Source organism: Perca fluviatilis, chromosome 20 (genome assembly GCF_010015445.1).
Source record: "Perca fluviatilis chromosome 20, GENO_Pfluv_1.0, whole genome shotgun sequence".
In the NCBI taxonomy this organism is placed as follows: domain Eukaryota; kingdom Metazoa; phylum Chordata; class Actinopteri; order Perciformes; family Percidae; genus Perca; species Perca fluviatilis.
This window is the reverse complement of record NC_053131.1, coordinates 14,598,146-14,616,594: the sequence shown is the minus strand read 5'-3', so window position 1 is coordinate 14,616,594 and position 18,449 is coordinate 14,598,146. Positions and strand designations below refer to the sequence as shown.

Sequence of the window (18,449 nt, the reverse complement as noted above, 5' to 3'; positions counted from 1 at the left end):
CTAATAGTTCAGCTTTATTGAGCAGTTTTGCTTATCCGCCATCGTTCAAGGTTGGAGATGATAGGCGATGCAGGAGAGTCGAAACAAATCCAAGTTCTTGTAATTTACAGAAAGCAAATCATGAAGGACTTTTTTCCTACACTTTACCCCAGTGGTGTAGTCTAATGTATTGTAGTGGGTATACTGTACTGTATATATATATATATGTTGGCCAGAATCTGCCTTTTTTGGGCCCCCCCCCCCCAAAAAAAAAATCATAGTGGGAGGTCTGGGTGTCCTCCCCAAGGGAAGTTTTGAGCATCAACGACTTAATTTCCTATATTCGGATACACTTTTATGCACCAATTTATGGTGGAAATGCCTTTATATAGCCTATGTGAAGAAGAAAAACACAGACAATTCAAAATATATCAAAGTATAATGGAAAATATGTTGTTGTGGGTCATTGGGCATTTTTAAGTGGGTACGTGGAAATCCTGGAGCTTTCTTAGTGGGTATACTGCGTATACCTGCGTATCACGTAGACTACACCACTGATTTACCCTTCCTGGTACTCATATCAATGAAAAACACATGAAGAAATAGCTGAATATGCACATTAGTATGTCCTTGATTCATTTTGTTATACTAGACCTTTGAAGCATGAGTAAATGCTGACTATGAGACGTACCGATGGATGACAAATCAGTGGAAAAACATGAATAAATGAGTGGAGAAACAAATGCAAATGCAGGGCATATACTGTGGGGGAGAAGGGGTCTGAATGGTTTGAGCACTCTGTTAACCATGAAAACCCACAGTGGGTTCACCCCTATTTATTTTCTATTGAAAGACCAACACCTGCATTTTCAGGAGTCTCGTTGCAGTTAGTTGGAGCCACCTGAGTTTGAATCTCGTTATTCTCACCTGCTCGAACGAAACTGAATTAAGAAATTGAATCCAAACACGCGTGTGAATGCAGCCTTAATTTGTTTTCACTGCCTGTCACCACCACTCGCTCGTTCACCCGTTCACTCTCATTTTCCTCCACCTTTGTCTTCCTTCCTTCCTAGCTTCCCTTCTTCTGTCACTTCCTCCTCCACCATTTCCTTCCCAAGCTCTTTTCCTCTATTCCCCCCTCCCTCACTCCATCTCTCTGTAACTAATGGTCCTTAAACGCAGCTCCAGCTGTCGTGGCGTTGGGACTAAATCACAACAATAATGAGTTATTATCAGCGGCGTGCTGACTGATTGTGGTAATGTCCACGCTGATCATATTAATGCCGGGGTTGATTGGAACACATCCATCACAATATTCCTGGCGATGAAGAGGTAATAACCGGCATTATCCTGATAATGAAAAAGACTGTAAGGCTGAAGATTAAAACTAAACAGTGATAACAAGGGACTTCATATTTGGGAATTACTGAGAGCAGAAGGAGAAATCGCTGCTCTTCTCTTCTCCTCCCTCCCTCCCTGTTTCCTCTCTGATGATGTCCTTGCCTCTTCTCCTTTACCTCCCAGTTCATCCCAATTACTAATTGCCAACTAAATGCCTCATTTTGCTCCCTATACATCATTTCTTTATGTCTTTCTTCTTAACCCCAATTACTCTATTATCCACCATCCTGTTTTCTTTTCTTTTTTCTAATTTTCTCCTGCTCCCTTTTAGACTATTCCTGTATTTCCTCCATATTCATCTCACTCTTCTTCTCCCCTGTTCGTCCTTGTCATTAATTTTTTGGTTTCCTCTTCAACCTTTTAATTCCTCCTCTCCATCCTCTCTATTTCAGTTTTGTTCATCCAAACCGCTTATCCTCCCTTTTCTTGACTGTTTGTCCTTTCCCCCATCTGCTCATTCTTCATCCAATTTGTAGAAATCCTCCCTGCTCATTCCTCCTTTTTTCTGCTTATTCTCTGACAATCCACCTGTTTTTTTCCCATCCTCATCTTCTCTTGTTTGACAGCCCACCTGCATTACCTCCTTATCCTCTCTGGCTCAGTTATTTTTCTCCCTTTATATCACCACCTCTGAAGCAGTGAGGAGCCCTGTCCGTTTATGAGAGGGAGGGAGACGGGTGGTGAGGTGTGGGAGGGAGTTTGAAGAGTTTTAATGAGCCAGTGCTCACACTTATGACAGGACAGGTAAGTGATGGAAAATGAATCTGTTTTCTCAAAGAAACTGTGTGTGTGTGTGTGTGTGTGTGTGTGTGTGTGTGTGTGTGTGTGTGTGTGTGTGTGTGTGTGTGTGTGTGTGTGTGTGTGTGTGTGTGTGTGTGTGTGTGTGTGTGTGTGTGTGTGTGTGTGACATAAAGGAATTTTTGGGAATGTGTGTGTTTTGTTTTCCTGTGAGAGTTCACTGGCTCACCAAGCAGAGACATTTTTAACTTGTGCAATCAATATGAGTGGGTGCGTGTATTCGTAGTGAGTGTGTGTGTGTGTGTGTGTGTGTGTGTGTGTGTGTGTGTGTGTGTGTGTGTGTGTGTGTGTGTGTGTGTGTGTGTGTGTTTGTTATACTGATGAATGGCCAAGCTCTTAATGTTCTCAACCACTCTGTGGACTAACTAGACTATTTAATCACCCTCTCTCGTACCCCCCTCCTCCCCCTCCTCTCTGTTTCTTCCTCTCTGCCAAAGCTGAGTGTACTGCTGAGGTTAGACAACACTTATTTTACAATGCATTACCCCTGTGTGTGTGTGTGTGTGTGTGTGTGTGTGTGTGTGTGTGTGTGTGTGTGTGTGTGTGAGAGAGAGAGAGAGAGAGAGAGAGAGAGGGAGAGAGAGAGAGAGAGAGAGAGAGAGAGAGAGAGGGAGAGAGAGAGAGAGAGAGAGAGAGAGAGAGAGAGAGAGAGAGAGAGAGAGAGAATGTGTGAGCATTAGTATTGCATCAGTCAGTGTCCAGCCTGCTGGCTCGTACACCTGTCGGCTCGTTATGGAGCACAGGAACAGATAGAGGTGGCACACGGAGCATAAATCTAACACACACACACACACACACACATATGTGCTGCACTCAAACACACCTACACACATCCTTGTATCACTCTCTAACTTCCCTTCCCCCCCATCGCCGCTAATTGCCTGAGTGCAGCCATTACCTTAACTTTCACGTTTATGTGTGACTCTTAAAATAACCCTTTTCCTAATGAGGTTCAACAAGCACTGCTCACAAATGACTCTTTTATCGAGACCTTATAACATCGTGGACATTGGCGATATAGCTCACACACACACACACACACACACACACACACACACACACACACACACACACACACACACACACACACACACACACACACACACACACACCTTGAGGACTGCACCCGCCATCTACCTGTAACTGGAAGTGGGTGTTGGCACACGAGACGATGGCTTTGTGGTGTGCGCGAGGTGAGTTTGTGTGTAAATAGGTGTGTGTGAGTGTGCCTACAGCAGTAATGAGCACTGGGCTATGGGATGCCCAAAGGCAAGGTTCCCTGACAGGGTCAGACTCAAGGACATCTGGAACTGATCCACGCGGCCACCTACAGTACACACAAATAAAACATATTGGACCAGCAGCCTGCCGGCTGATCCAGCACCATTAAACAATGTGAGGAATCACATGCTTTTCGTACATTGCCCCCACCCGTCGTGTTTTTTTTTGGTTTTGTCTGTCTTCTCTCTGTCTTTTATGCACACACACACACACACACACGCACAAGCACACACGCACACACACACACACACACACACACACACACACACACTTGTGAAACACCCTCTATTCGTCCCCAAACGAACGAGAGACTCACGCTTCACTAGCAAAGACTCTCAGAGTGTAGGTTATTAATGAGAGCATGTCCTAACAACATTACAGAGCTACTGCCCCATGGAGGAGAGGAGAGGAGAGGTAGAAGAAATGAGAGGAGAAAAAAGAAAAGGATTAGAAAAATTAGAAAAAAAAGAAATTAGAAAATAGGAGGTGTAGACAAGAAGAGGAAAGGAGAGGAGAAAGATGGATGAGAAGAGAAAGACAGGAATAAAGAGTAAATTGAGGTAAAAGAGAAATGAGAATAGAAGAGGAGATGAGAGGACAGTAAAAAGAGAGAGAGAAAGGCAGAGGAGAGAAGAAAAAAGATATAATTGAGAGACGAGAGTAGAGAAGAAAGGGAGAAGGAAAAGTGGATGAGAGGAGATTACTAAGAAAACTAACAGAAAAGAAGGGGTAGAGGTAGAAGAGAGGAGAGGAGAAAAAGAAGAAAGGACAAGAGGGGTGAGATGGGAGGAGACAGGAAGGGGAGAATAGATTGGGAGGTGGAGACAAACAAAGGACAGGAGAGATGGAGACAGGGCGACATGAGGAAACAAAGTAAAGAGTAGAGAGGAAATAAGTAAGGAGAGAACAGGAAATGAGAGTGGAAAAGAAAAGCAGAGGATAGGAAAAGAGAAAAGAGGGAGAGAGGAGAAAGGTTGAGTTAAGGATAGTAGAAAAGAAAAAGGAGAGGAGAGATCAATAGAGGACGAAGGAGGGGATAAGGTGAGGAGAGGAGAAAAGAAAGAGGAGAGGAGAAATCAAGAGAGGAGGAAGAAGGGGGTAGGGTGAGGAGAGGGAAGACATAAAAGAGAAGGATACATGAGAAAAGAGGAGAAATAAGAGGGGAAAGGAGAGGGGGAGATGAAAATGAGAAAATAGGAGGGAGGCGGAGGAAGCAGAAACACCCAGAGTTGTGATGGGAAGAGAGGAGCCTCAGTGAGCGTGCTATTTGGATCACCCTGTTGCATTACAACGGTTGTATTGGAAAAGGCATGATGGATGTGCTGCACACTGCTGAGGAGACAGTGCCATCTAGTGATTGGTACCTCAAACTCTCTCATCCAGTGGAAACCACTGAGCCCTGCACCCTCGTGTCACACTCACTCTCACCTGCACAAACCGTAATGCATAAACATCCTCCTCCCTGCCGCTTCACACTCAAACAATTTGCTGCTCACGCTCATTTTTCACCCAGCTCGTGCATCATTATGGAGGCAACATGTGCTGTCACACAAACCGAACGCAAAAAGACATTTAGAATTGATAGTCAGTCTTGTGAGCCTTGCTGAGCGTGCGTGTGTGTGTGTGTGTTTGTGTGTGTGTGTGTGTGTGTGTGTGTGTGTGTGTGTGTGTGTGTGTGTGCTTGGCTTTTGTTGTGTACTGTAAGTGATCTGGGGAGCGTTATGGGAGCAGAGCGATAAGCCTGGTGTCACTGGTGTCTAATCATACTCCGTGTTCCTTATCGGCTCTGGGCTCTGGAGACGGAATGAACTGTGTAGATGGGGAAGAAGAAGAGGAGGAAGAGAGGGTGGAGGAGGAGAGGGAAAGGTGGATACGGTGGGAACTAGAGATGGAGGGAAAAGGGGAGAACAAGAGGCGATAGGGGAAGAGAGATGAGGAGGAGAAAAAGTGAAGGATTAGAGAGGTGAGGGGGGAGTAGAGGACATGGGAGAGGAAGGAGTTGAGATTCAAGGGTCTGCTGCACTAAAAGCATATAAAGAACCAGTGCCAAGCCCCGTGCCCTGACTCACCTCCCCACCCACACAGCACAAACCCACCTTGTGTTAGTGGATCCACTTCTTCAATGCAACTTCCTACTGCATGCATGTGTGGGTATGTAGCCTGTGTGTATGTGTGTGTGTGTGTGTGTGTGTGTGTGTGTGTGTGTGTGTGTGTGTATCAGGGTTATCAGGAGTGCTAAGGATGGGTGGTAATTGAATAATGACAGTAACGCCTCTGATGGATTACCTGTCACTCTTCCCTCTTCTCCCCCTCCATCACTGTCATCCCTCTCTTCTCTGCCGCTCTCGCCTCGCAACCTCCGGTCAAATTGTCTCCAGTCCTGTGCCGTCACCCGTGTCAGCGGAGATAAAGACACCCAAAAACACGCAAGATGACACGCCATGCACAGATTCAAACACAAATCTTCCCAACAAACATGCATTCTCACACACTTTTGTATGTAGACATATTGGCATCCACAAGGACTGGAATAAGTATTCAGTACCGTTACTTAAGTTTAAGGGTTAATGATCAAGTATTTGCAGCAAAATGTAGGCTACAAAATTGCTCTATATTTAAAATGGCCCCTTTCAGAGTGTTACATTACAGTACATTCTACTATTGGACTATTTTATTCAGTAGTGAAACAAGTGTTCAGATCCTTTACTTAAGCAATACTACACGGAAAATACCCCATTACAAATAAAGGCCTGCATTAAGAAGTACCGAAAGTATCAAACGTTTAAGTACTTTATGCAGAATAGTATTATACTATATTAGTAGATTGTTATCAGTGATGCATTAAATTATGAGCAGCATTTTTCTTGTGTAATCTTTCAATGTGGAGCCAATTTTAACTACTTAATGGGTACTTAATAGCAATGAGTCATATTTTGCAAGTTGATCATTTACTTTATATGAAAAATGTGCTAAGTGAATAGTAGGTTAACAATCAATGTCAGATAAATGTATAATGTATAATTTTTTATTTCGAAAAAGTAGGAGTAGTAGAAGTTAAATGGCATAAAGTGTTAATATTTAACGTACCGGTACCAAACATTTTACTTACAGTATCATATTCATATTTCATAGGATAGCCATCTCAACACACGTGTGTTTGTGTTTGAATTGCAGTGCAGTAGAAGTGTAGATGGGGCATAAAATGAAAATACATCAAAGTACTATAAATATATGTTTATTTTATGTATTATTTTGCCAGTTCATTTAGATTAAGTTTAGACTAGATTAGGTTATTACAGTACTATCAATTTGGTGGTCTATGGTTTTTTGATCTCTCAGACTTTATCTTATTTCACTTCTGTGATCTGTTTTTTGCTGTTTATATAAGTGCAAATGTTTTCAATTACTACTTAATTTCCACCAGTGGCATATCGGCACACTTTCCTCTCTTACAAACCACTCATGGTTGAGAGGGCTGTACTGAGGCCACATTTGTTGTTTTTATTTGGGCATTACAGCAAAATGGCCAGCAAGAGAGCTGAGGATTGGGAGTGATTGCAGCACTCTGCTGCAATGCAGTTTAATCTACAGTATCTGCTCGCTGCTAAATGGTACTCCTCCGTCACAGCCACAGACTTCCTCTAAAGGATTAATGTTGTAAATGAGGTGAAGCAGTGCCAGCAGGGCCATTTGGTGCATGCTCAGTAGAGGTCTGTCTCTTCGTGGGGACCACCTATGATGATTTGGTGTCCCTGATTCACCTGTCTACCTGGGAGGTGCCTCTCTCCACCTGAGTGAGCACCTGAGTCTCTGTATGCAGGTCTTTGTGTGTGTGTGACCTTCCATTTTTTCTACTTCTCTATGTCCTAATTCCTCCCCTCGTTCTCTCCTTCCAGCATACAGCCTATTTCTGAGTGAATGTGTGTGTGAGAGGCAGAAAGACAGAGCGAGAAAAGGGAGTGTGAGATGGACCGAGAGAGATGATATCAAGCATAATTCATTTCCACACAGATATCATGTAGCTGTTTCAGGATAATTAGAAGTCAGCTCGAAAGGACGAGAGAGGATTATTTCTTTATCATCATTCATTTAATTGGTTGAAAAAAAGAGAAGGTTTGCAACACTACACACTCAAGCTATAAGGAGTATTTACATAATTTGAAGCATGTCAGACAACAGCAGAAACAACACCAATGGTACAAACCAAAGTTGAATTAGTACAACAGATATGCCTTTCACCCTTCACAAATGAGGTGAAAAATATTGCTTCTCTCATTAAACGTGGCGTCTTTTATTTTGTTTTGAGTTTTTTGCCATCAGGAGCCAAAATGTAACGTAATGTAATGTAATGGTGATGAAATATGACAGGATTTTATTTTAAAAAGAAGATGTTGGGTTTCTTTTTCAAAACCGAGTCCTGCAAAAGCATGCCATAGCCTCAGCAAGATTGTAAATATCCTGTATTTGTATCTGTTGTATTAGTTCTAACTCGTTGGATGTCTTTAAGTACAATGAGGCCAAACACCACAATTTGGTGAGGAGAACTTCATCCGGTTTATCAGTTTATTGCCAAGCTCTGTGGTGCAGAACGTGAAAATAATAAAGATATAAACTCAACTTAAGCCCAGAACAGTCCGTACATTTTACAGTACACAATTCTGTAGATCAAGTGAGGCTTGAAACATGCTGATGCTCTAACCGTGATTCTGTAATTACCCTTCCTTGAATAGCTCACAATCACCATTTCTTCATAGCGTCGTATTCAGTAATATTCTTCTTTGTGACAATTCTTTGATAATATTACACACTGCACTGACTCATTTCTGCTTGTAACATCATGTCTAGGACATCTTCCTGTTAGTAACTTCTGTCATTATCAACGTCTCGCCACTGGAATCTTAAAGTGTGAATGATAAATTGGAGAAAAACTTATTCCACATACTGTATTCCTTTACGTGTTGAAGCAGGACAGACAAAGTAGGTATTGGAGAGCACATTTTGGGAGTTTTGGTTGATGCAAATGTTTTAACAGATGAGAAAATTATCAAAGCTTAAAAGAAAAAAGGCTCACTCAGGGGTCACTGGTGGCAGCCCAAGCCCTAATCCAGTTTCTCCTAACTGTATAGTGTAACAATACACTGTGAGCTGGCATAGTCTGGTCCACCATACCAGACGTGAGAAAGCAGTGATCCTAAGTCCTAAGCTATACAAGCCATGGGAAAGCAGCAATCCTATCAGCACACTAACACATAGGCACATAAACTTACAGACACACACTTTTTCTCACTTACACACAAACAGTATGATATGCCAGACTGCCAATTAGGGCAATAATGGCTGTGGGAAAAAAGTCTATACTCTCACACACACACACATACAGTAACTGAGACCTCTAAGCTCAAAGTTAATAGCACCCAGTTGTTCAGTGCCAGAGACAGACCCTGTGGGGGGTGTATGGGTGATACCGACACTTAGGCCAATGCAACAAGAAGGACACAATTTCTTGACAAACATACATTTAACAGGACAGTTTTTGTATGTATAAATCAATATTGGCGGAGATGTTGTATGGTTATGGGGTATTTGCACTAAAAATCTTTATCAAACCCCTCTTAAAAAAAAAAAGAGACACCATCTGTCAATAGCATAAGAACTACAACTCTTTTAACCTGCAAGTGAAGCACTAGGTTGGAGGAGGAGGGGGGGGGGGTCATAATGATATAGAGAATGGGTGGGGAAATTCAGGGAGAAAACACAAGAAGCAAAGCATAGAAAATGAGAGATGGCAAGATGGAGTGGCAGAGGGACACAGATGGCAGCAAGGAGAGGCAGAAAGGGAGGACGGAGACAGAGGTGGGGGGTGGAAGTTGACGCGGTGGATGTCTTCCTCCTGCTCCATCAGCAGAAGCCTGTTGGAGGGAAAGCGCAATAATGAGAACAGCTGCAGTGGATACACAGACAAACACAAAGGAAAACACACTCCTCCAGCCATTCGCTTCATCAGCAAATCCACATAAACACACTTTTACACATAAGCAAAAAGATGCCACCTCTCTTACCCTCACACTCGAAGGCTCGCAGCATGGTGGAGTAAGTAGGGCCCAGCCAAGAGGTGTAGCTACCCAGAACCCTCTGCAAGTGGTGGGTGGCATCATTGAAGAGCAGATCGGATTCGCCGTAGCCTGCTGAGCTGAACAGACGGAAGCCCTCCGTGGCGTTGCCAAATGCATTCTGCAGGAGAGAGAAGGTACGTGACAGGACTTAATGCATAAGGGCATGGACGTGCGTCGCCGTGCCCTGTGTACATGTGTATGTGTTTTTTTTGGTTTGTGTGAGCGTTTAGCCAGGGGATCAGAATAGGACGTATCAGTCATCCTGGCCTCTCCCACACACACTCAGGAAGGAAGAAGGATGACAGTTTAGCAGATACCTGCACTCTGAGATGTGCTGATACATAAACCAGACACCACAGAGATATGACACAGAAATAAACACATATGTCTGGAGAATAACACACACACACACTCACATACAGCTGATGCAATTTCTGTCCGCACCCACCTGTAAACGTTCCAGGTACTTCCAGACGCGACACTTGTCCTCCATGCGCACCACCACAGCGTTAGTGGGGACAGCTGCCAGGTGGCATCGGTCAAACTCATCCAGACCCGCCTCGGTTCCATCTGGGCACAGCAGCTTTAGGTCCTCCAGCTCCAGATCCAGGGCCCAGGACTCCTGGTTCTTACCTAAACAGCAGAGGAGAGAAGGTGTGTCAGATTTTATTTCAAGTCCAGTCATTTTTCAAATAGTAGAGATCCTGGGTAAGATTTGTATGCACTTCATTAAGCGGAGAATATCTCAACTGGTATAGACTAATATGACCCCATTGAACAACGTGGGATGTGTGCCAAAATCTCTACCCGGGACGAAAGTCCTGAAAATGTGACACTATTATCACACTACAAGTGACTTTATAGATATCCTCATACATTTCTACCAGATTAATCTTCATATTAAGAGAAATACCTTTGTATTACACTTTGTCTAAAAAATAAAATAAAATATTTAAATGAGGCAATATCTCATTAAATATGCATACATATATATCCCTGAAGCTACAGATTTTCACTTTAAGTTAACGTTCCAATGATAATAGCAAGGTTGGATATAAAATGTCTGTATATTAATCAAATGCTTGTTTTCTTTCTTTTAAAAAAGTCCCTTGTTTGTATACAATTGTATACAGCACCCCCCCCCCCACCCCACCCCCCCACACACACACACACACACACACACACCATCCACACTGAACATCTACAGAAACACAATTAAAAATATCAAAACAGAATTCTTACACTTACACTACATGGTCATTGTAAACATTGGCATGACCTCAGAAATTCTGTAGCTTCAAGAGTTTATATGTACGCATATTTAATGAGATATTGCCTAATTTGCATATTTTATTTTATTTTTAAGACAAAGTGTAATACAAAAAGTATTTCTCTAAATATGAAGATTAAACTTGTAGAAATGTATGAAGATATCTATAAAGGGGAAAAAAAGTCCCATTCACCTGTAATGTGATAATAGTGTCACCTGTTGTGGTCATTTTCAGGACTTTCGTCCCGGGTAGAGATTTTGACACACATCCCACATTGTTCAATGGGCTCATATTAGTCTATACCAGTTGAGATATTCTCCACTAAATGAAGCACATACATATCTTACCCAGGACCTAGACTAAAAGGAGAAACAAAACAATATTCTACCTAAAAATGAAAATTTGAATTCATAACTAATAAAGTGCACCATTGCTCAATTGACCACCAGCTATAAACCCCGTCCCCCGACATTGGCAGGCCTATCAAGCTTTGAATTTGTCCACACCCCCAACCACTGTGCATGGGACTTTATTAAGAACTATTTTGTGTATATCAAGAGTTTGGAGGGTGGTGTTATTCTTAGGATTCTCCAAATCCCCAAAAACAAGAAAAAAAGTTTAAGGAATGGATTACACAGTATGTTCGTAATCTTCTTATCTTACTTAAACTATTTTACTTAGCCGGGGATGTTTTTGCATACAAATTAGCACTAACAAATGACACTAGCTAGCTACAGTACAGCTTATTAAATCTGCCTGTGATGAGAATGTTGACTTTATATTTTGAATATTTTGAGACATTTGGTTGGCCAGCTAAGAATTTAAAAAGCACACAAAAACCCCATTTAGCCATACAAATAAAGGCAAAATATAGACCACCTTGAAGCTACTTTCTCCCTTTCTAGACAACAGCACAAACCTCCTGTGTTTTCTTGTCCTCCGTTAATTGGTCTGACTCGGGACATTTCTGAACCATATGAGAAAGCATGCTTCGTTAAACAGCTCATTTTACAGTGTTTGTGGAGCCAGCGTTAAACTGCTTCTTCTACCAGCAGAGTCTGTGCAGCGTGACTGTGATAATGATCACCATTAATTTTGGATGTTGCCCAAAGCGGAGGAGCAGATGCAGCAAACAAAGAATTAGGGCATTTTCTAGCTGGACAAAATGTTTGAACCACTGTCTGTATTGATATCTGTTTCTCACTTATGTTCTCTTTTATTTCACTGTTATCTATCTCTGTTTGTCTATCTCTGTCTGACAAACACATATCATGTACCATATAAACTGTGCAATCTATTCGTTGTATTCTGAATTTCACACAATGTAAAAGAAAATTGTGAAACGCTGACATCCTGTGTCTTGACACAGACTAGCACTCTCTCTCTCTCTCTCTCTCTCTCTCTCTCTCTCTGCTGGCCCCAAATAACCTCATCATGAATCATTTAAATTTTAAAATTATATCATTATATAACCAGAGGCGTAGTCTCTAAAATACACATTAACACTCACCGTCAGAATTTTCAAAGATTGTTGTGTGTTTGACAAAGGCCACATCCCCGAGGTTCTCCGCCACACACCTGAAAGAAAAACATAAAACAAACAAATAATCAAATGATCAGACACGTTTAATCTATAAATAGATGAATAAAGTGGAAATCAGCACACTTAGGAATATGTTTTTGTAACAGCATGACCCTGGAGACCGTGAATAAATTCCCTCTGCCGCCTAATTGTTACACCTCAAGATTTATTAACAGCCCTTGTAGCCCTTTTTATTCTCATCTCAAACACACTTAACTACTACGCCAAAGGCCGTTTTACTGAGCAAAACCGCACTGTAAGACACAGTAATATATATGTGAATCACATCATTTTCACATGCAGGCATTGAGTGAAACTCACATTAGTTCTGTTTGCAGTCTGTTTTAACGAATTTTATGTACATTAGTCTTCTAACTAAAACGCTCACTCAGGTCATTACTCATTCATCAATGTGTTATTACTAGCATCACTATATTAGCTTTATTTCCCCCCAGAACTGATTAGCTCAGCAACTAAACAGATCAACTGCTCCTGAGTGTACCTAAAACAAAGCGTAAGCTCAAAGGGGACCGTGCCTTTGCTGTGGCAGCTCCTAAACTGTGGAACGATTTGCCTCTGCCCATTAGGCAGGCCTCTTCACTGGCTGTTTTTAAATCCCTCCTTATAAACCCACCTCTTCTCCTTGGCCTATGACAGCTGTTTTCTCATGTTTTATGTCTCTTAATTTGTATTTTATGCCTGTGTGAGGTTTGTATTTTATGCCATTTATTTATTCTTCTGAACAGCACTTTGGTCAACTGTTTATTTTAAAGTGCTCTATAAATAAAGCTTGATTGATTGAAAACAGGCCGCTTTAAATACTATGTTGCCTTAATGGAGACAGCAGGCTGTACTAGATATAAAGTAGGGTACACAGAGGCAGAAGTTGTAACAACTACTTCACCTCTGGGTGCCATTAGCATATTATTTCCCATGTTATTAGTGTCAGTGTTGTACCTCAGCGCCCCTGCCTCTCCGTAGTGCCTCTCTCTGTGGTTGTTGGCACAGATGTGTCTGTCGTTGTCGTCTCCTATACAGGCCTCGCACAGGTTCTTGGGGTTGATGCCTCTCGGGTCGTGCTGGGCGTCCTTGACACCCGGCACACAGCTATAACCGAAGAAGTTGCCGATGGCTGGTGAAAAAGACAAATAATTAGTTAGAAGAAGTATAAGAAAGGTTAAAGTAGGATAATTCATTTGAATTAAAAAGCCATTCCTCCCATTAGCCACTACAAGTGTACTCTCAAAAAGAAGGGTTAAACTATAGTTAACCCTTTCGAGCCGAAAAACGTTGAAGTGATTAATCAATATATACATAATTATTTTTGGAACAATTTTGATAATTGATTAAAAATGACAAACATTTTTTTAAGTTTCAGCTTCTAACTTGTGCAGATGTGCCGCTTTGTTATGTTTGTGTGATAGTATACTGAATATATTTGGGGTTTACACATTTTATATACCAAATTTTATTTTGAAAATAAAATTGGCAACTTTATTGATAATGAAAATACTCCTTAGTTACATTAGTTTGGGTATTCAAATTTCAATTTGGAATAATCTGTTGGATATTTTTTAAGAATTAATGTAATTGGTAATTGTTTTATAAGGTGTTTTTATTGTCTTATTTTGTAGTGTTGTATAGTGTTAACTGACACATCAATAATGCTTGTTTTGTTCCTGCATGCTGCCATATAAAGAACATAAGAACCAGACTGGAAATAACACTGTAAGGTAGCTGCACATTTTTAAAAGCAATTTGACATTTTTCTGTATATATTTTCTTTTTCTTTTTGTCAATGAATAACGGTCCATTTCTCAAAACTTTCTAATACTGCTACCCTGCAGCTCTCAGCCCCAAACACATTTGTTTCTACTGAGGATGTAAAACTTTAAAAATGGGTTGAAAACACTAATAAAACTTGAGTAATGTTGCTGTATTATTGTAACATTCAGCTGACCATTTTTTTAAATACAAAGACAGTATTTGTTGAGTGGGATCAATTCATTGTTGGTTTCATGGGGTTTGTTGACAATAAGAAAACTAGGATACATATCGCCAGGCTTATGCTTCCAAGATATTCAGCTTCCCTATCTTGCTTCCTTTTCCCCCTTTTGAGGAAACTACACACACACACACACACACACACACACACACACACACACACACACACACACACACACACACACACACACACACACACACACACACACACACACACTCACATTTACAGAGACAGATGCACTGTTCTCTAACTGACTCTTCTCCTCTTACCTCCAGTCTCCTTCATCCCTGCACTCTTCGTTCCACATCACTACTTCGTCCTTCCTCCCTCTGAACCTCTCATATAGCTTCCACACATCAACACACACAGACAGAGACACACAGACACACACAGACACACACACACACACACACACACACATACACACACACACACACACACACACACACACACCTTTTTTTACAGAGACAGATGTACTGTTCTCTAACTGACTCTTCTCCTCTTACCTCCAGTCTCCTTCATCCCTGCACACACACACACACACACACACACACACACACACACACACACACACACACACACACACACACACACACACACACACACAAAACACACACACACACACACACACACACACACACACACACACACACACACACACACACACACATATACACACACACACACACTTATACATCCCCTCACCTTTCCTGCCTCAATCTGCCCCTATTCCTGTGCCGCTCTGTCTCACCTTTGGGGAAGTTGCACTGCTCCCCTATGCTGATCTGGGAAGTGTTGACCAGGTAGCCAATAGGAACAGTCCACCCCACCGTGGTGCGTATTCCGGGGTGACAGGAGCTGCGCTCGTGCATCTCCAGCAGGGAAAGGTCTGAGGAGGAGCGACGTGCCATCGCCACCACGTAGTAGCTCAAACCATCTGGAGGGAGGGTTTGGGAGAATAAAACAGCAGGGGGGGGCAAGCAAGTGGGAATAATTTGTCAGATCAGGGGAACATGGGGGGGAAAGTAAGAACATGTTTAATAAAGGTACAAGACACAAATAATAATATTGTGTCCACACACTGTATATGTGGCTCTAGCAAGCTGAAAATACTTATTTGGGTATAACCATGATTTTATCTTCAGTGACTTACATTAGTTAATCTGCTGACGCTTCAGTGCTTTCCTTTATTATCTGCTGTAAAGGTCAAACCTGTGACTTACCTACTCCGTTGTGGGACTCTCCTGCAGCCAGCTCGAGGCCGTGGCAGAAGCCAGCAGCATAGATGTCATCTGCAAACATGGAGGCAGCATCTGCTGTCCCATTCTGACAAAAACACATTTATTTTGTTAATGTCAAATGACAAAAGGATGCTCGGTTATTCCAAATTGTCTGACAACAAATACAGAAGCTGCTTGTTTTGTGTGTTCCATGCAGCTGAAACATTTCACATGACATGTATTTGAATTTGAGAAATGAATGAAGGTGAAAATAGTCATAGTTAATATACTGCAAACTGGTCAATCCACTTTCCCACCCCTTTTTCTTCAGATACCTTGATTTTGTTTATACAGTCTCTGGTGTTCAGGCCACGGACACATTGCAAAGTTCCTCTTATATTCTGAGCTGTGGCGTTCCCGGCCAAATCCAGACACTTCTGCTCTTCAGCGTCCGACAATACACACCAGGATACTGAACAAAACAATGGGAAAGAGTTGCAAATTAAGTAAAAATGAAATGCTACAAGATAATATATAGTGCACCTGCAAATGTTTCATAACGACACCCCAAGTTAATGACAAGTCTATTCAAAATTTTTTGTATCTACAAATAGTCTTAAATTGACATTCTTTTGTACCTGTAGTTTTTTTATTGGAGACACAGCTGACATACAGAAGAGGCAGAAGGAGGAGGAAAGCTACAGGCAGTCTTCTCTCTAGACGCTCCATGTCGGCTCTGGTAGGCAATGTGCTCGGGACAATCTCTCTAATACAACAGAGATGAGGAGCAGGTGGATTTCATTGGGGCAAAAAAATCACTCAGCTACACCCTCCCTCTCTTGTAACCTGGTCCTGAGACAGAAAGAGAGAAACAGGGGGTGAGAGGGTAAAAGGTGGGAGAATAAGGCAGGTAGGCTGGATGTAGAAAGAAGAAAACATTACATTATTCCTCTATCCCCTCCTCTTAAAAGTCAAAGTCCTCAGTGTATAATCCTTCCTCCATCTCATGATAGCAGTATAGCGTTTCCTCCTCCAATTATCCACTGAGACTCATGTGGAGAGGATAGTGTTAGACACACGTAGACTCCAAGCAGTTCAGGTCACCTGGCACAGAGTGTTGACCCAGGGTCTTTGATTAAAAAAGCTTCGGACAATGTGTCTCTGTGCTGGAGTCGTGCTCATGGAGAATAGATACTGGCTGGGTCTTGCTCCAACTCACTGGAGACTAAAGCCCCAGGTAAGCAAGAACAAACAGCAATGGCTATTGTTCGCAGCCACAGGACCCAGTGGAGGGAATACATATCTGCTACTTGATATATTTCTCCTTTTTCTCTCTTTAGACACACACACACACACACACACACACACACACACACACACACACACACACACACACACACACACACACACAGGTAAAGTTTGTTGAACAAAATTAACTTCTTCTCTGATATCTTCTGGACCTTCTTTTAGTTGCAGTGTTATGCAATGACAGATCTGCATGATTGCTTGGGAGATAAAGGGTCATCTTAGTTTTCATGGAGTTTTTTAGAGAAGCAGAGCTCTTTTTTGGGGGGGGGGGGTGGTGGTATCTGATCCTCAGCATGCATGGGTGAAGGGACAAGGGGACACACTGTTTTTTTTTTTTTTAATCAAGCAGTCAAATAGTATACGTAATGAAATACAGTGGGAGCAAACAGGGGTGGTTAACCACCCAAACAACACTTCTTGTCTCACAATCAATTTTGTTTAGTAGATGAGGATCTGAAAACCAGCCTCACTCCATAAATATATGGCATTTGCTGTGTGAAGCAGCACCACCGCTCTTTTTCCCTAAAAGTAAATGTTTAATTTCACAAAAGTGCATTCATTTCTTATGATATTAGTGTTTGTTCCAGATATGGTGGCCTGCCTCCACTATTAAACACTGCAGGAAATCCTGATATGTATTTTTTCTTTCTGTGTTTCTTCTCATGTAAATCATGTATCTTGGCAGTGGAAACATGGCACATAATAATTTCACATATTTTACACTTATTCACTGCATATTGGTATCTAATCAAAAAAGTGTCATACATATCATATGATATATTCTTAAAAGGAGGCGAAGCCTTTATCTGTCATGCAAATAGTGATCCTTGACCTCATGTGGTCTGTCACTCACAATAAACAGGCAGTGGCTCATATGACAAAACACGCTGATTGATGATTCATAGAGAATAAAGCATTGATCTAAATTTAGCTAAAACTTCCAACTTTCTGTGTAGATGTCTCAATGAATGACAGTGACTGTGATGTTAGACATGGATGTTGTCAAATAAATATAACCAAACAGAAATTCATGTAGGCCTAGATTCCACATACGGACAAAAAACAAGAGTGTAGTTCATTAGTGGAAGTTAGTACACTAATTAAAATGATCAACAAGCCCATCATGTTGAGAAACTGACCAATGATATACGTTTTAACACTATCGGTATTCATTGTAGTTATTAAACTCATGTATTGTATGGGGAGACTAAATATTTATTGACATACCAGGAATTGTTCCTGGATCCTATAATCACTGTCTTGTTTCCAAATCCTTGTGGAGCTGTAGCCTACTGTACAAGTGAATGCTCACCCACACAGACTGGACTGTAAGATTTGTTTCAGAGTTAAAATTACAATATACTCCATGGCTTCTCCTAATATTCCCTGAAGCTGATATGGCTGTCTGAGTCAAAGTTTGATAGTCTGATATGTCTGATAGTGGTATTGAAATCCTAGTCATACAACAATGTATCTAAAAGTATTTAAATG

The 18,449-nt window shown here is 41.6% G+C and overlaps 1 protein-coding gene across 1 annotated transcript; it reads right to left on the bottom strand.

The window, feature by feature from the left end:
- Positions 1–8,168: 8,168 nt before the first annotated feature.
- Positions 8,169–16,426, bottom strand: LOC120548809 (otolith matrix protein). Its single transcript, XM_039785296.1, has 9 exons — positions 16,289–16,426; positions 15,986–16,122; positions 15,654–15,756; positions 15,182–15,367; positions 13,383–13,557; positions 12,354–12,421; positions 10,021–10,205; positions 9,519–9,690; positions 8,169–9,368 (listed from the first exon to the last, which is right to left on the bottom strand). Exons 1-9 carry the CDS (start codon positions 16,377–16,379, stop codon positions 9,358–9,360), a joined length of 1,128 nt encoding a protein of 375 aa, XP_039641230.1. The 5' UTR covers positions 16,380–16,426; the 3' UTR covers positions 8,169–9,357.
- Between the last annotated feature and the right edge of the window lie 2,023 nt (positions 16,427–18,449).

What these genes read in the sequence shown, in the direction of transcription:
- LOC120548809 (XM_039785296.1), bottom strand. Translation starts at nt 16,379, where the DNA reads ATGGAGCGTCTAGAGAGAAGACTGCCTGTAGCTTTCCTCCTCCTTCTG. An exon ending in AGAGTCCCACAACGGAGTAG is followed by an intron (nt 15,368 to 15,653) that starts GTAAGTCACAGG and finishes CCCTCCCTCCAG; the next exon opens with ATGGTTTGAGCTACTACGTG. An exon ending in AGTACCTGGAACGTTTACAG is followed by an intron (nt 9,691 to 10,020) that starts GTGGGTGCGGAC and finishes TCTCTCCTGCAG; the next exon opens with AATGCATTTGGCAACGCCAC.